Genomic DNA, 14,584 nt, shown 5'->3' on the forward strand with positions numbered 1-14,584 from the left:
TTTCTGGTTCCCTCAGTTTGGTCGGTGTTCAGCCTGCATCTGAAAATAAGTTCTTAAATTATCAATTTGTTTATCTAATTGCTCACCTATATCCATAAGTCCTCTTCCTCCTAAATTTCGTGGTAATGTCGTTCTTTCTACTGCACTTCGAGGATGGTGTTTTTGTGCCTTTTTGAGGTGTATTCTTACTTTTAGCTGAAGATTCTCTATGTCCGTTTTTTTCCACTTAACAATGCCAAATGAATAGCTAAGCGCCGAACATGCGTAGGTGTTTAGAGTAGGTATTTGTCTTAGTTTTTATTTTGTTTATGGTCAATTTTTCGCGCTTGCTTAACTCCAAGATATTTATGCATATCGTATATTATTTTACTTATTATTAACTTTCCGACGTAAATAGATAAATGCGCATAAACAAAAATAGAGAGAATTAACTTTTTTGTGATAAAAGCAACATTTAAGGACCTACCCCTATGACAACCTTAACGGAACACAAGCAATTAACGAATCCTAGACGCTGACGTCATCAAGAGCAAGCCAAAAACAAAAACAAACCTTCTTCTTTTAATAGGACTATATCTTGTTTCTTCTGTTAAAGTCTCTGTGAATTATCGACAGATATAATAGGCAGGTAGCAGGACTAGTGCTGAGCTTCAACCGCCTATTATTACCCCTGGTTCTACCCAAGGTACTCAATTTAGTCAGGGTGAGTCGACCTGGGGATTGTAGATAATCCCCGATTTGATCCCCGGCCATCTGCGTGGAACTCAGGAATTCTACAGCCTGAGCTATCCAACCCTTTTTTTTATGAAATTACATTATACTTTTAATAATATAATTATTTGGTTTATATTTAACTAGTTGTATTTGGTATTTGTAGGTTACAGGAGTTAAAACCCTTTGGACAGATTTTTTTTGTATAAAAATGATTCGTTTAGGTTTCTCTTATATCAGAAAATAATATTTTATAATCTCTGACAAATTGGCATTAAGATATAACACAAGGACAAAAACTCTCACTAAATTAAAATACCAAAAACTTAAATGTAAGGATGTTCAACAAACAGATAGAATGGTCTAACCAAGCAAAATATCTAAGAGTACTAATGGGCAAAAAATGACATACACACCACATGTGAATAGTGCTGTCACTAAGAGCAAGACAATAAGAAGTAGGCTAAGATCTCTCATTGGAAGAAACGGCAAGTTAAGCCTGAAAACAAAGCTATAAATGGCAAACAGCATCATCATACCAGCCATAACATATAAATCAGTAGCTTGAGGACCAACTTGTAAAAGCAACATGAAGAAGATTCAAGTAGCACATAACCACATTATAACAGAGGCCGTCAACATTCCCACATACGTTTCCGAAAGGTTTCTGTACAGAGAAACCAAACAGGTAAGGATTCTAGACGAAATGAGTAAAAAGTATAAGGAATATTCAACGAACTAAGAACATAATCAAATAAAAAACTAAATAACTTGATGAACTACGACGAAGACAGATCCATGACGCACAGAAGACCCTGACACCAACTAGTAGGGTATATATCAACCAGAAGAGTAAATTATTAAAAGGTAGTTACATAGTAGTTAACAGGACCAATGGGTTGGAATTACACTGGACGCGGCAAGTTTTTTTTTTCCCATAATCATCACTACGATGATGATTATTACAATTACAATCTGGTCATACTTGACCAATGAGCAATTTTAATCTAACCTAAATTATTACTGTTCCTTAAAATTAAGAGCTTGCCCCATAGCGTCTCTTATCTAACCTAACAAGATAGTGCACTATTCTAGCATACACACTAACGCGCACAAGCACTATGCTCTGCTTTTCACTATCACCTATCACTTAAACTAGTTCATAAGGTTTTGTCCTCTTCAGTCTTCTAACTTGCCCAGTAGTATCGAGGAGCTGGATTGCCTCAATATTCTCGTGCATGTGAAGTCGTTGCTCGTGACTTCCTGCCATCTTCTTGATGATTATATCCACAGTTTCCATTCCTAGGTCCTTATGGAGATCACTGTTTGTAACATACCAAGGAGCATCTACAATATTTCTTAGTATTTTGTTCTGGAATCTTTGTATTACTGTTATATTACTTGGTCTAGTACACCCCCATAGTGGGCATCCATAAGTCCATACAGGTCTCAATATTTGTTTGTAAATTAGTAACTTATTATGCATCGACAGTGTGGAGTTTCTTCCAATTAGCCAATATATTTTTTTATATCTTATATTTAGTTCTTCCTTTTTTTTCTTAACGTGCACCTTCCAGCGTAGTTTTGCATCTAATGTTATACCCTAATACTTAGCAGTATCTGCATATGGTACTTGGATATTGTTGATTATAACTGGTATATATTGTATTTTTTTGTTGGTGAAATTAACATGGACAGATTTAGCTTCATTTAGCCTGATTCTCCATTTTTGTGTCCACTTATAGATTTGGTTAACTGCTATTTGGACCTTGTTGGTCGCCTCTTCACTTGTCGTCCCTACTGCTTGAATAGCTGTATCATCAGCAAAGGTGGCAACTGTGTTGTTTTCCAGTACAGGTATATCACACGTGTATAGTAGGTATAGGACCGGACCCAACACACTGCCTTGTAGAACACCTGCTCTAATTTCTTTTAAGTCTGAAAAACAGTCTTCTTGCTTAATTCTAAAATGTCGTTCTTTTATGTATGACTGTAAAAGTTTTGAGTACTGTATAGGTAAAAAACATTTTAGTTTGTATGTTAAACCTTCATGCCAGAATTTATCAAAAGCCTGTGCAGCATCAAGGAATACAGTTGAACAGACTTTCTTTTCTTCTAGAGATCTTTCGATAATATTTGTGATTCTGTGCACCTGGTCAATTGTTGAATGCTTATTTCTAAATCCGAATTGATGTGTCGGTATCAAATTCCTTGCTTCGATAATTGGTTTTATTCGCTTAAGGAGCAGTTTCTCAAACAGCTTCGATATTACAGGAAGCAGAGATATCGGTCTGTATGACGAAACATCATGTGCTGGTTTTCCTGGTTTAGGAATCATAATGACTTCCGCCATCTTCCATATCATTGGTACATATTTTAATCTGAATGCACCGTTAAAGAGGTTTGTTAATTTTACGATAGCTCTTCGGGGAAGATTTTTTAACAGCTCACCCGTAATTAGATCATAGCCCGGAGCTTTCTTCGGATTAATATTTTCCCTTATTTCTTCAAGTACTTCTTTTGGTGTAGTTAGCCGAATTTCTTCCTCTAATTGAACAGGTTCCTCCCATCTTTCTTCATCCCCTTAAGGTTCATTTGGTTTGAATGTATTTTCAAGATGTATGGCAAATAGCTCTGCTTTTTGTGCACTACTTCTGGCCCAGTTACCATTTTCTAGTTTAATAGGAGGAGAGTGCATAATAGGTCTTTTCAGTCTTTTAGTAGCTTTCCATAAGGAATAATCTGTATTACCGTCATCTGTTAGCTCCTGTAAGTAAGAATTAATCGAGTCATTCTTTAATTGTAGGATAGTTCTTTTGAGTTGTTGACTTGCACGATTTAGTTTAGTCTTATCTTGAGGAGACCTTGTTTGTTGCCAGATTCTTCTCAGTTTTCTTTTTTCAATTATCATGCTCCTTATTTCCTTTGGATAATTATTTCCTTTTAGCCTAGTTTTCAGCGTAGGAGTGTTTTCCCATGCTGCTTGCTGGATATTGTTCACCAACAATTCTGCTTCTTTATCTAATTGCTCTGCGTTTTGTATTGGTACACTTAGATTTATTCTCTCTTCAAGGCTTAGCTTAAAACTATCCCAATCCGTCCATTTATTTGTTAATGTGGGGTTACTTTGTTTTTTAATAATCCTGTCACTCATGGTTAGTACTATAGGGGAATGATCAGAATTTAAGTCCCAACAGTCATCAATGTCTATGAAATTAGTTGAAATATTCTTAATAATAAAGAAGTCTATTAAATCAGGGGTCTTGTTTCTATCCGTAGGCCAGTAGGTTGGTCTACCAGTTGATAGTGCTTCACACCTCTGTTCTTTAATGGCTAACAAAAGCTCCTTTCCCTTAGTAGTAGTGATTCTAGAGCCCCAGTGTGTGTTCTTTGCATTGAAGTCATCTCCAATAATGAACCTTTCCCCTAAGCTTTTCAAGAATTCATTATACTGCTCTTTTTTAATGGAATGTTTAGGTGGGCAGTATATTGAACTTATATTTATTTTAAAACTTTTAGTTTTTATGTGTACTGTAGTGGCTTGAATATGTTCAGTTTTATATTCCAACTCTTCATGATGACATATATTATCCTTTATGATGATTGCACTGCCTCCTTTGGCCGCATTGTCAGGGTGTATTGTATGATATACCTTATATCCTTTAAATTTGATGTAGGATTGATTTGTGAAATGCGTTTCAGAGACAAGAAACAAATCAATTTTTTCGATGTCAAGGATTGCTTGTAGTTCTTGTTGATGATTAAGCAACCCGTTGGCATTCCATGCGACAATTCTAAGATCATTAGCCATTTCTTACCTTTGGAATAGCACTTTGAGCTCTATATTCCAGGGAAGTGACCCTTTCATTTAATTTTTTCAACTCCTGTAATATCATTTGTAGGGTTTGTTCTGTTTCTTTTTCAATCTCTGTTGTTTTTTGGTATTTATCATTCTGATAATTTTCATTGTGACCTTTTGTTACCGCACTATATGTCTTATTACTAGTAACTTTCTGTGCTTGTTTTCTTTCACCAGCATTTGACTTGGTTTCAGTTGACCTTCTGTCTGGAGGGTGTGGCAAATTCGTCTTTTTCAGACCTCTGTTTTTTATTTTCTGCATTTCCTTTGCGACGATACATCCTCGGTAGTTGGCAGGATGGTTTTCGCCACAATGGACAAATTTTGGTTTAACATTTTCAGGTTTGTCGCAATCTTTAGTAAGATGTTTTTTGTGCATTTAACACACCTTGGCCCTCTAGCACAGAACTTCCATGTGTGACCATATGCTTGACATCGTTTGCATTGCGGTATTAGTTTGGAATTTTTAAAAGGCTGAATTTCGACTTTTGTTCCTAGGATGTCCGTTATCCCATATATTTTGTTGATATCTTCGTCTGGTTTGAAGGTTAACATAAACATGTCTAATGGCTGTTTGGTTTGCCACTTTAGCTTTTTAACTGCGTCTATGGCTTTATAGCCTCTTTTTTGCAGATCTTCAACAATTTTTTGGGACGAGCAAGTGTGATGTAATCTCTTTACTATAACTTTTATCGGTCTTTCTTGTTTGTTTTCGTATGAGTGATATTGGATATTTTCCTCTCTTAAAGCTTTTATTAATTTTCTGTACTCTTCACCGTCTTGTACATTAACTTTTATCACTTCACTATTCACCAGTTTAGTAGTAAAGTTTGTTATCTTCGATTTAAGGAAGTTATATAGGACTTCATATTCTTTGAAGCCTTCCACTACCACAGGTGGAGGCATTTTGGCTTTCCTAACTGCAGTTTCTTTGGAGCTATGTTTTTGTGGTGAGATGTATGGTGAAGTATCCATCTTACGTTTCTTACTGGCTCTTGATTGAACCCTAATCCACTCTGTCTCCTTAGCGAGCTCTTCTTCATCTGTTAAATATTCTATTTCATTTTCTTTTTCAGTTAAATTAACTTTTGTTGCCAACTCTGTATATTGAGATTTTAACTGTGCTAGTTCTCTTTCAAGTATGCTTACTGTATCACACAATTTGGTTTTGTGGCTCTCGGCAGCTTTCCAAGCATTAAATAGAGTCTGTTCGTTTTGCGACCTTTTATAATTTTCTTCAAAAAGCGCCTGGTTCACTTGCATAATCATATTTTGGTTGGCTTCTGCCATTGGTTCCTGTGTGTCAAGCACAGGCTGCTGGTTGTAAGCCATATTTAAAATAATTCATATAAATAACAATTTGACTAATTTAATAATTATTGTTTGAAGGACTGGCCTATTTTATTTTTATTTATAACACATGCGATAAAAAAGATAAAAACATACATAGCGATAGCAGGCCTGTCCAGTCCCACTCTGCGGAGACAAGACCTGCTCTCAATTTTTGTTGTTATTGTTTTTCTATTGTATACTAATTACAGATACTAATAAATTATATTCAAATAAAAGGACGGCTTACCGCTTTTATACTGATTTCGTTTCACTACAGAACAGAGTCACATTCACGTGCTTCTCTTCCGACAGTCAATCGAATACTCTGGACGCGGCAAGTGAACTAGTAAATTAGGTTAGTTAATGAAATAAGATTAGGAAAGTTACCTAAGTTACCTTTAGGAAAAAATTACAAAAACACATACACGAGGCTTGTGAGGGCGCTATATACCTAGGAATGCATACATCACCCCCTAGGTTAAACACTACTAATTCACACCACTTCTTCAATTTCTTTTGAGATTTAGGTCATTCAAAAGAAGACATAAATTTTCTTTCCTTCAGTCCAGATGAAGCAACCGCGATTCCTGAGCGTTCAGGCCGTGTACCGTTAGACACAAGACCCCCTCATCTATGGACACAGGCTTGGTGGCTAGATCCTCCGGGTGGTCGGCCGGCGAGGTAAGCAAACACCGTTTGCCAAATCGGCGATCGACCGTCCGGCACACACAAAACCCGGGAGAGATTAAATGTCCGCAAACGACGGCACTGTTGCCAGATTTACTTTTTCCTTTTAGCGGGAATTTTAAAATTAGCCTAATGCCACTTTGGTTCTTTATTCTCAAATATTAATATAACAATAACCTTATTTTTACAAGTGATTAGGATTATTTTATTTTTATTTACATGTAAATATTGAATCAAATATTATGTACTGTGTCATAATAATTTAAAACTCGTGGTGCAGTCTTTCGAAAAAAAATGAAGCTCAAGAAATATACTTATATTATGTACTTGTTTACAGTACAACTTATTATTTAATGGCAATAGAGATTTACGATTTCAAAAGTGAAAATGTGTTGGATGGTATAGATGGACACTTTTTTATTTTAGTATTAAGTGGATATAATTTTCAGAATATTAATAAAATATGTACTAGTATTAATTTTTATTAGTTTTAATATTAATTCTCATCATGTATCTGGCTAAATAGCTAAGCGCTAAAGCCACAAAATAAAAAAAATTGAAAAAAAAAACACTTTCTTAGTGGCGCAGCACCTTTACTTTACCTGGGGGGCGAGGCGGGTTATTAATTCTATTTTCTTATTGCGGGCATTTTGTGACGTCCTAGGAAGTTATATAAATGACGTCTTTAGGCTGTGAAATTTTAACCATAGAAAGACATCTTTATGGCATCATATCCAATTGGCGTCTGCATTACATCAGGATATTTGCTGGGTGTACACAACTAAACAACACTTTTTTGATTAAAAGATTTATTTCAAAGTAAACAATTAAAATTAGATAATATTAACAAATATGATTTGCTACCTACAAATGTGTTAGTGCTAAAAATACATAAATCATGACATTATATATGTAACACATTAACCACCCAATTGAAAATATTTGTTTTGGTCTTCAGGCTCCATAATATAAATATAATTATTATGGATACATAAGGTAATATATGAAATATATATTTTAGTATAGCCACCCCTTCGGTAACAAGCTTTAAAATTTTCGGTGACCATGACTTATGGGTAGCGTCACGAAGGTTTTACCAAAGTTACTGATGACGCATAAGTTGTGTCAGTAGTACTGTGTAACTAAATAAATGATTTAAGTATGTGGTACCAGCCAAGTGGCGTTTGTTCAAGATGATCACTGAATGTGTTAATCTGGTCATGCGCAGAGAGCTATACTATAATATATTATTGTTATATCTCATATCGCTCACTGTAGTAATAAGTGAGCCTGCATACACGGAACTATAATATATATTATGATATATACAACGATATGAGATATAATATAATATATTATAGTATAGCTCTCCATGTGTGCCAAGTTTTAAGCTTAACTGATAACAACTGATGGATACTCTTTTGTCCAAAATTTTATGGATATCTTATGATATTGGTATTAATTCCACAACCTTTCGTGTAACAATAGATTTTTGGATGATATTGCAGTAGTTCTATTGGAAATACTTACTAAAATTGTATGCACCTGCATCACTTAGAATTCTACACAAAAAGCTATTGATACTCTCTAAAACATCATTAACACATCTGTATACATAAGATTTTTTTCAGAATCAGATATTTTATTAAGATTTACTTGACATGCCCTATCTATGTGCCAGGCACTTAAAACAGTCTATTAGGAACAGAACCCGTTACATTTGAGCAGGCATTGTAAAAGGTGTCAGTTATGTCTGATATGAAAACACTCAATTGTACATATAACACCATCACACACATGTATTAAAAAAAAACTTGGTAAATAAAAGTAGGTATCTTTTCTATTTGAAAATAAGAAAGCATTAGGAAATCCATTCCTAAATTCATTTTTACTAATACTGTCGTAAGTTCAAAGTCATAAGAAATGAATTCATGAGTTCCATCTATTGCGATAAAAGATTTACCAAACTTAATTAACATTTCATTTTGGCACAGCATTCATGAAAATAAGACAAAAATCATAAATGTTAAATTCAGGATGAATATTCATTAGTATGCCCTGTTGTTTGTAAAATAATATTGGACATGACGTAGTCTGTAAGCATTCGATCCAAAAATGAACACTGGTTGCGTCATGTTTTTACCTATATCCATCTTTCAAATCAATGCCACAAGGGTGTTTAATGTTTGTGATATCTTTTCTTGTAGGTAAGTAAATTAATTATTTTTAATTCACCTCCTATGCTATCCTGAACAGTCTGAAGTGAACTAAAAAAGTAAAATATAGGTATATTAGGAGAATCAAAAACACTATGATAGTTTAAAATTGTAAACTGTAAATATTCATGATTAATATTTAAAAAGTGGTTTAGTGGTAACAATTTTGTTTTAAAACGTATTGTATATTAACTATTTAGATCGGAAATAAGCCACAATTAAATTGAAAAAAATAATTTTATTAACGTTTCGATGCTCAAATCGGGTGCTGTTGTTAAAATACAAAATATATTAATTAATTGTAAAAATGCCACAAGGAAATAGCTTCAGAGCAACATATTGTATATGTGTAAATATTTAATATTTTACTTACATTTTTCAAAAAACTCTCAAAATAAACTTTGAAGAGATATTTATCTGATTTTGGTATATGTAAATACTCTATATCATCCTCATCTCATAATGTGTTTTAAAATATGTTACTCCACAACAATCAGTTTCAATGTTTTTAGATACTATTATTCTTCGACTAGTACAGGAAATAAACATTTTGCAGGATCCTTGGGATTTTAAAGCTCTTTCTCGATCTTGTTTTGTAGAATAATTTTTTGAGGATCGCATACATTCATAATAAGATGTTTCATATTCTTATTGCCATCCACACAGTAAAATCTACAAAAACAACATCAACCTTAATACTTAAAAAATAAATAATAATGTGGAAGTTACAGGTACCTACCTAAAAGTTTTTGATTTGCAATTTTATCAACTGGAAAAGACTGTAACATAATGAGTTTTAAATTATGAAACAGTAAAATAATATTTGTTTCAATATTTACATGTAAATAAAATACATAATAATCCTAACCACTTGTAAAAGTAAGGTTAAGATTTTTGAGTTGAGAAAACAGAACTGTCAAATTTACAACCAAATTTTAAAATTCCCGCTAAAAGGAATCTGGCAACAGTGCCGTCGTTTGCTGGACATTTAATCTCTCCCCACAAAACCCCAGTACGAAGAGATAGTGACCAACGTTAAAAACCAAGGTCACAGGCTCACTGAACGGGCAAACATTTGGACAAGAGGCATTTTCCCTAGGAGTAAAAAAATAATTAAAGTTATAAAAGGGAGAAAGGCGCTTAACGCCACCCGTACGTAAGCGATATCACCGCAGAAAGGCCTCTCGAAAGTCCCGTTTCCCAGGGCATCCAAGGTAAAAAACAAGTAAAGTCTCAACACTATTTTTACAGTAGGTCGGTGAGGTACCGTCTCCTTGAGTCGCGACCTCTCTGATCTTTGGACATGAGAACACCTTACCTCGGGAATCTCATGTCCTCTGAAACTGAAATTTATTTTGTTGTGTAACCAAAAGCTCTAGGGAAGTTTCGATAAAAAGATCATTTGGATATTTAATACCTGATACAATTAAAATGACTTACGACTGGCGTGAAGTGCAGCATTAACACCTTCGTTTTTTTCTCTTGACTGGATACTAGCTAACTCCATTCCAGCTGCCGCACATGCGGCAACAGCCCCCTTATAAGTAACCTACAACAAATTTTATGTAAGTATATTGAATTATGTATATTATACTAATTCAATGGTTAGACACCATGAAAAATTTTTTAACAGATGGATTAAATATTTAGATATCTAATGATAATGGTCAATACTTACAATCTTTATATTTTTTTGTTGGTAAATCATATGGGTTTTGTGTTATATTAATCGCAGATAACTTACAGGATACCGTTTCTATGATAAATTCGCTTAAAACTCTGTCTGAGAGAGCAGGAATAAAAATAAACTTTGAGAAAACTAAAATGACAAATTTCGCAATGAGTGGAAACATAACTATTGACAATAATACCATACAACAAACAGACACTTACAAATATCTGAGACACGAGATCAAAATAAGCAGAAATATCTTATATGCATGTTCTCTTCGGCCTGCCTCTTTTTATTCTCTCGGGTGGTGTATACTGGTTCATTTTCTTGCGCCATTTTGTTGGTTGCATTCTGTGGAGATGTCCGTACCATATTAATCTTTTTTGTTCTATTCGGTCCATAATATCCCTTTCTACTTGTATTCTTTCTTTTATTTCATCGTTTGAGATATGCTATAGTTTAGATATTTTGCAGCTTCTTCTAAGCGCGTCCATTCCTAAAACTTAAAGCCTTTTATTTTGTCGGTCTTGTATTTCCCACACTTCAGAGTTGTACAGGACAATTATTCCTTTCACGATAGTTTGGTAGATTCTTTCCTTTGTCTGATTTTGCAGTCCTTTACACCAAATGCTACTCAGCTACTTTATACCTTTTCTTTCTTGACTTACTCGATATTCTATATCTTGATCGCATGTGGAGTTTTTGGCAAAAATAGAACCTAGATATTTAAATTCATCATTCATCACATCCTTTTATGTATTCTTCTTCTAAGTCTTCACCATCACCTCCGGCTACAAGGTTTTCAGTTTTCTCTATGCTCATTTCCAAACCCCATTTTCGGTACTCCTCTTTTAATTTTCTAATCATGTAATTGGCGTCTTCTTTATCAGCAGGAATCACAACTTGGTCGTCAGCAAATAGAAATGTATACAAATAATAATCTTCTTCTGCTACCTCCATTGTTTGGCATTTCCTAGTCCAATATTTTAACACATGTGTAAGGTAAATTTTAAATGAAGTGGGCGACACAGCATCTCTGCAAAAGACCTTTCGAAGTTTTAAAGGTATTTGAAAAATTTTTTTTTCAATTTTAATTAACGTAAAGACTGAATTTTAATTAAAAACAAAATAATCGTTTTGTTTTGATTCAATTCGAGTCTCTTGTCATCCCCTGACACCTGGTGTTTCGGAATCTATCCCTTGTCAAAGAGGCTTTACAAGTAGACTGAATTGAATCATAACTTAACGAAGAATAACTGCAGATATTAAAATATTTGCAGCGGAGTGTGGTTAGACTGTCCTCTAACGGGGAATGACGAAATGAGTGAAAATAATTTCGACCACGAGTCAGTAATCTGTTAACCGAGGTACAGTAGTACCAAGCGGCGCCGCTAGGAGAACACTCCAACAATGCGTCGCAGATCACTTTAATGAAACGTGGTCATTTGTACTCTAAAACCGAGTAAGGTAAAACAAAAACAAAATAATCGTTTTGTTTTGATTCAATTCGAGTCTCTTGTCATCCCCTGACACCTGGTGTTTCGGAATATATCCCTTGTCAAAGAGGCTTTACAAGTAGACTGAATTGAATCATAACTTAACGAAGAATAACTGCAGATATTAAAATATTTGCAGCGGAGTGTGATTAGACTGGCCTCTAACGGGGAATGACGAAATGAGTGAAAATAATTTCGACCACGAGTCACTAATCTGTTAACCGAGGTACAGTAGTACCAAGCGGCGCCGCTAGGAGAACACTCCAACAATGCGTCGCAGATCACTTTAATGAAACGTGGTCATTTGTACTGTAAAACCGAGTAAGGTAAAACAAAAACAAAATAATCGTTTTGTTTTGATTCAATTCGAGTCTCTTGTCATCCCCTGACACCTGGTGTTTCGGAATCTATCCCTTGTCAAAGAGGCTTTACAAGTAGACTGAATTGAATCATAACTTAACGAAGAATAACTGCAGATATTAAAATATTTGCAGCGGAGTGTGGTTAGACTGTCCTCTAACGGGGAATGACGAAATGAGTGAAAATAATTTCGACCACGAGTCAGTAATCTGTTAACCGAGGTACAGTAGTACCAAGCGGCGCCGCTAGGAGAACACTCCAACAATGCGTCGCAGATCACTTTAAAGAAACGTGGTCATTTGTACTCTAAAACCGAGTAAGGTAAAACAAAAACAAAATAATCGTTTTGTTTTGATTCAATTCGAGTCTCTTGTCATCCCCTGACACCTGGTGTTTCGGAATCTATCCCTTGTCAAAGAGGCTTTACAAGTAGACTGAATTGAATCATAACTTAACGAAGAATAACTGCAGATATTAAAATATTTGCAGCGGAGTGTGGTTAGACTGTCCTCTAACGGGGAATGACGAAATGAGTGAAAATAATTTCGACCACGAGTCAGTAATCTGTTAACCGAGGTACAGTAGTACCAAGCGGCGCCGCTAGGAGAACACTCCAACAATGCGTCGCAGATCACTTTAATGAAACGTGGTCATTTGTACTCTAAAACCGAGTAAGGTAAAACAAAAACAAAATAATCGTTTTGTTTTGATTCAATTCGAGTCTCTTGTCATCCCCTGACACCTGGTGTTTCGGAATCTATCCCTTGTCAAAGAGGCTTTACAAGTAGACTGAATTGAATCATAACTTAACGAAGAATAACTGCAGATATCAAAATATTTGCAGCGGAGTGTGGTTAGACTGTCCTCTAACGGGGAATGACGAAATGAGTGTATGAGAATAATCTAACGATTATTTTGTTTTTGTTTTACCTTACTCGGTTTTAGAGTACAAATGACCACGTTTCATTAAACTGATCTGCGACGCATTGTTGGAGTGTTCTCCTAGCGGCGCCGCTTGGTACTACTGTACCTCGGTTAACAGATTACTGACTCGTGATCGAAATTATTTTCACTCATTTGAATTTTAATTGCTGCTGTTTTATTGTGGTGAAGTGAATTTGTTGAATAAATTAATAATGCATGGCTTAGCTTAGAGGAATAAATTTAAACTGCCAGAGAGACACAAAATCTTAAGTGAGGATTCGGGCTAGCTCTACTACACTGAAATTTGGCTTTGAGATAGAAAACAAAGATATTGGATAATAAAACTATGTATATAAACAAGGGAGAAAATGAGACCTTTTAACAATGCGATTAGATACGAAGTTGACTAAAATAATGTGGGCGCCACTCAAGTCTAGCTTAAGAATTTGGAAGTGATGAACGGCACAAAAACAAATTACGGTTGAGAAAATAACCTGCAATCACAAAAAAACTATTTATCTTGTGTTGCTATAATGTACTGTATAGTAGAAGCTGAAATAAAAGGCAAAAGTATCAATGACAAATATATTTAATAAAAAATATTTGTCAATAAAAAAATGTATTTATTTGTATACAGAAAGGATATAAAAAGTAGTGGAGTCTACGGGAAGGCTAGAACCAGAAGGTTACGTAAAATAAATTATCAACACTACTGCGCCAGTTTAAAAGGTATTAGTGAGAAAAACAATCAATGTCCGGGGGGAAAGCAAAAAGCCTTAACACTAAAGGATTCTACATATTATCATATACTCATTATTTCCGGCACGTAGCGTAGTCTCCAAAGAACCTGATTTTACGAAGAAGTGTCTGATACCATACGTTCCGGACAGTATGAATTGTTCATATTATTTAAAACCATTAAAATCAATATTTTCGTAAACTTAACGCTACGCGCTGGAAACGATGAGTGCATGATAATGTGTTAATATTATAATCAAAAATAATCCTTGACTTTTTCGTCAAGTGCCATCTTCGTTCCGAAGGTTGGCGATCATCAGGGCTATACGTATTTTCGAAACTGCTGACCGAAACAATTTGTACAGCTATACCATTCCCGTAGATTCTTTAGCCAGGAGTTTCGTCTTATTCCTATGGACCTTTTTCCTGCTATCTTCCCTTGCATAATTATTCGAAGCAGTTCATATCTTTCGCCTCTTGTAATGTGTCCCAAGTATTGCAGTTTTCGTTTTTTGATCGTAAATATGACTTCCTTTTCTTTATTCAGTCTTCTCAAGACCTCGACGTTTGTGACTCTCTCCGTCCATGA

At 34.8% G+C, this 14,584-nt stretch overlaps 1 protein-coding gene across 1 annotated transcript in view; it reads right to left on the reverse strand.

Moving 5' to 3' along the window:
• The window catches only part of LOC126890760 (pulmonary surfactant-associated protein D-like), a 66,570-nt gene that overhangs the window by 1,423 nt on the left and 50,563 nt on the right, over positions 1-14,584 (reverse strand). The window contains exon 3 of the mRNA XM_050659936.1: positions 10,246-10,354. Within this exon, the coding sequence (XP_050515893.1) occupies positions 10,246-10,354 (109 nt within the window). The remainder of the gene's footprint in view (positions 1-10,245; positions 10,355-14,584) is intronic.

The sequence above is a fragment of the Diabrotica virgifera genome, chromosome 8 (genome assembly GCF_917563875.1).
Source record: "Diabrotica virgifera virgifera chromosome 8, PGI_DIABVI_V3a".
In the NCBI taxonomy this organism is placed as follows: Eukaryota; Metazoa; Arthropoda; class Insecta; order Coleoptera; family Chrysomelidae; genus Diabrotica; species Diabrotica virgifera.